This window comes from Sinocyclocheilus rhinocerous, unplaced genomic scaffold (assembly GCF_001515625.1).
Source record: "Sinocyclocheilus rhinocerous isolate Xijiao unplaced genomic scaffold, SAMN03320098_v1.1 scaffold835, whole genome shotgun sequence".
Lineage (NCBI taxonomy): Eukaryota > Metazoa > Chordata > Actinopteri > Cypriniformes > Cyprinidae > Sinocyclocheilus > Sinocyclocheilus rhinocerous.
In genome coordinates, this window is record NW_015647431.1 from 1,256,448 (window position 1) to 1,259,233 (window position 2,786).

The window sequence follows — 2,786 nt, forward strand, 5'->3', positions numbered from 1 at the left end:
ACTCAAGTCATTTACATTAGTATGATCATGTATAGCTATTTATTTGGTAAGTTGTCATGTAATAGCCCACCTAAGTAATTCAGTCATTATTGCAAAATAAACACTTTTGACTTCTAAATATAGTTTAGGCTATTATGGTCTTATATTATATAAGTTAAATGCTGCTCATAACCACTTCATATCAAACCTGTTTATTTTGCAATAATGATCAGCTGACTGATCGTCAGCTATTAGCTGATATAACTGATAATAACTGATCGATCAGCTATTAAGGCAAAGAGTAATTTTATCCATAATATAATTTGCTAGAAGGGTTGAAGCATCAGACGTGTGATCTGAAGTTTGCACTGATGTGTGTGAGTATGTACATGTGTGTAACCTTTGCAACTGGCGTCACGCATCGGCTACACACACACACACACACACACACTGAGAGTGAGTGAGGATCTCGGTGCGCAGTGCGGAGCTGAAAACATGAGCGGCTTTGCATTGATCATCCGGGTTTGTGCATGATGCATTAGACACACACAGGTGTGATTTGACAGAGATCATGTGTGCGATGCGCTCGAGCGTCTCTTCGCGGGGAAAGTGTCTTCATGAGTGTCCAAAGTAACAGCAACAGCACTGGAAGTTTGGACGGAGCGCCATCTTGCTCTCAGTTCTCGACTGGATCTCCGACCCCGGGCTCGGTTTCTCCGCTCGATATCTGCGCTCCGCGGAGGCCTAAGGAAGGTAAACCCGGCGTGAATGTGAATTTGAAGTTTGTTCATGTGAAATCGGTCGGGATTGTATAAGATTGACGTGTGATTTTGAGTAAATCGGGTCTCGAATCGAAGCGGTCGTGTCGGAGGCCGCTGATCTCTCGTCTGCTGACTGTGACTCTCTGTGTTTTTATAACAAGCATCGAGTCCTAGACACGAGCTGCTGTGTTTTAAACTGTTTGCGGTGGAATTCTGTCGCTTTTTGTGTTGATTGCACGGTTAATTTGACGCGAGGATGCCCATGGTCACCTATTAGGGAACTCAGTCAATGGCCGTGTCTCAAATCCTAGCGAGATGATTACCTAGACTGCATTTTTTTGGGCATCATAGGTGCGTATTTTTTGTGCTTTTTAATGTTGCCCCAACATGCTGTCTTTGTGTCTAGGTAGGCAGCTAGCTAACTTTAGGCTATGTTTTGACAAACAGCCAGTCTGATAAACACGAGTTGATGTTTTTGAGGTTTAGAGAGAGTATGTATTTATCACTGTGCAATGCAATGGATCAAAAATGAGACACAGTCTGTAGTTGCTGTCTGCATGCTTGAGAATGTTTATCACCCATGCATGCAATGCAACTGCCCAAAATGCTAGGTTGGTAGAAACTAGCTGGGTTTTAATGATGTTTTTAAGGTTGACATATGTATTTGTCACTCATGCTTGCTTGCAATGACCCATAATGCTGTCTGCTTACTAGCTTTTGAGACACAGCCAGAATATTATATATATATATATATATATATATATATAAGCTGATGTTTTTATGCTTGAGTATTATTTCTAGCACTTATGCATGTAGTGACTGGTCAATATATTAGCACAAGTTGGTGTTAATGTTTGAGTCAGTAATGCATGTAGGATGCTGTGTTGGTAGGCATCTCACTGGATTTTAATACAGTGCCAGTACCTGATAAACATGATTTTATGTTTTTATAGTTGAAAGTATTGAATTATTTATCTAGTATTCAATGCATGTTATGCGATATCTCAAGAATGCTGTCTTGGTAGGCAAAAGGTTTTTTGAGACACAACTTGTACCTGATACACATTAGTTGGTGTTCTGTATGTGTGAGAGTGTTTATTTATCTGCATGAAATGTTTTCTAGGTAGCCATGTTGAATTTGGACACATCAGATAAACATGAATTGGTGGGGTTGTGTGTTATTTCTTTCTCAAATATAATATGCATGTGCTGGAGAGGTGTTGCAGTTTTTTTTTTGTGTGTTGTTGCAGCTTGATATGTAGTTTTGTCCCTGGAATCAGCTGAATGGCTTTGAACCTTAAAGCAAAAGACCATCTGATACACATCTGATTTAGATGCATGTTTCAGCTTATACAGTTTCCTTTGTTTTTGATGAACCTGTAAGTGTTGTGCCGGTTGTTTTCTGTGATTTGTATCACGTCCACCAGAGACTCAGGCTGGTCTGTGTTAATATGTGCTGTTAACATGCGAATGTGAACTGATGAGTGTAATATCATGTGTTAATGCATTACTCAGATTCTCATGTCCAAGAATACGTTCTCAGCCATGTAATGGCATGCCCTGCCTTTAATTTTGTATCAATGTTTTGAAAGAGTGGAACCTTTTACCTGCTTTTCCTTTTTTTGCATTCACAAAAATTTTCATTTTGGGTGAAATTCCTTGAAAGCAGCACAACTGTTTTCAACATTAGTGTTGGGCGATATGCTCAATTTTCATATCGTCCTATCGTCAGCCTGTGAGATCGCCGATACATGATATTATCGTGCTAATTTATGTAATTATTTACATTATTTACATTTCATTGCGGGAAAGTGAACCAACTCCAGCATAAGGCTAAAAGCAGCCCTAATGTTTTTAAGGGGGTCATATAATGCTACATGCACTTTTACAAGTTGTTTGAACTGAAATGTGTGTTGGCAGTGTGTGTACACAACCACCCTATAATGATAAAAATCCACCCAGTGATCGTCGTTTACTCTCGACATCTGAGCCGCAAAGACGCAGTGGATTACATTTGTTTCTGAAGGGAATGCTCCCCCGATCTAC

At 39.8% G+C, this 2,786-nt stretch overlaps 1 protein-coding gene across 2 annotated transcripts in view; it reads left to right on the forward strand.

Annotated features, from left to right (window-relative positions):
* Nucleotides 1-412: 412 nt before the first annotated feature.
* Nucleotides 413-2,786, forward strand: part of LOC107709077 (serine/threonine-protein kinase tousled-like 1-B) — an 18,363-nt gene continuing 15,989 nt past the window's right edge. For both annotated transcript variants that reach the window (XM_016513464.1, XM_016513465.1), the window contains exon 1: nt 413-732. In XM_016513464.1, coding sequence (XP_016368950.1) covers nt 597-732 — 136 coding nt within the window. In that variant the 5' untranslated portion in view covers nt 413-596. The remainder of the gene's footprint in view (nt 733-2,786) is intronic.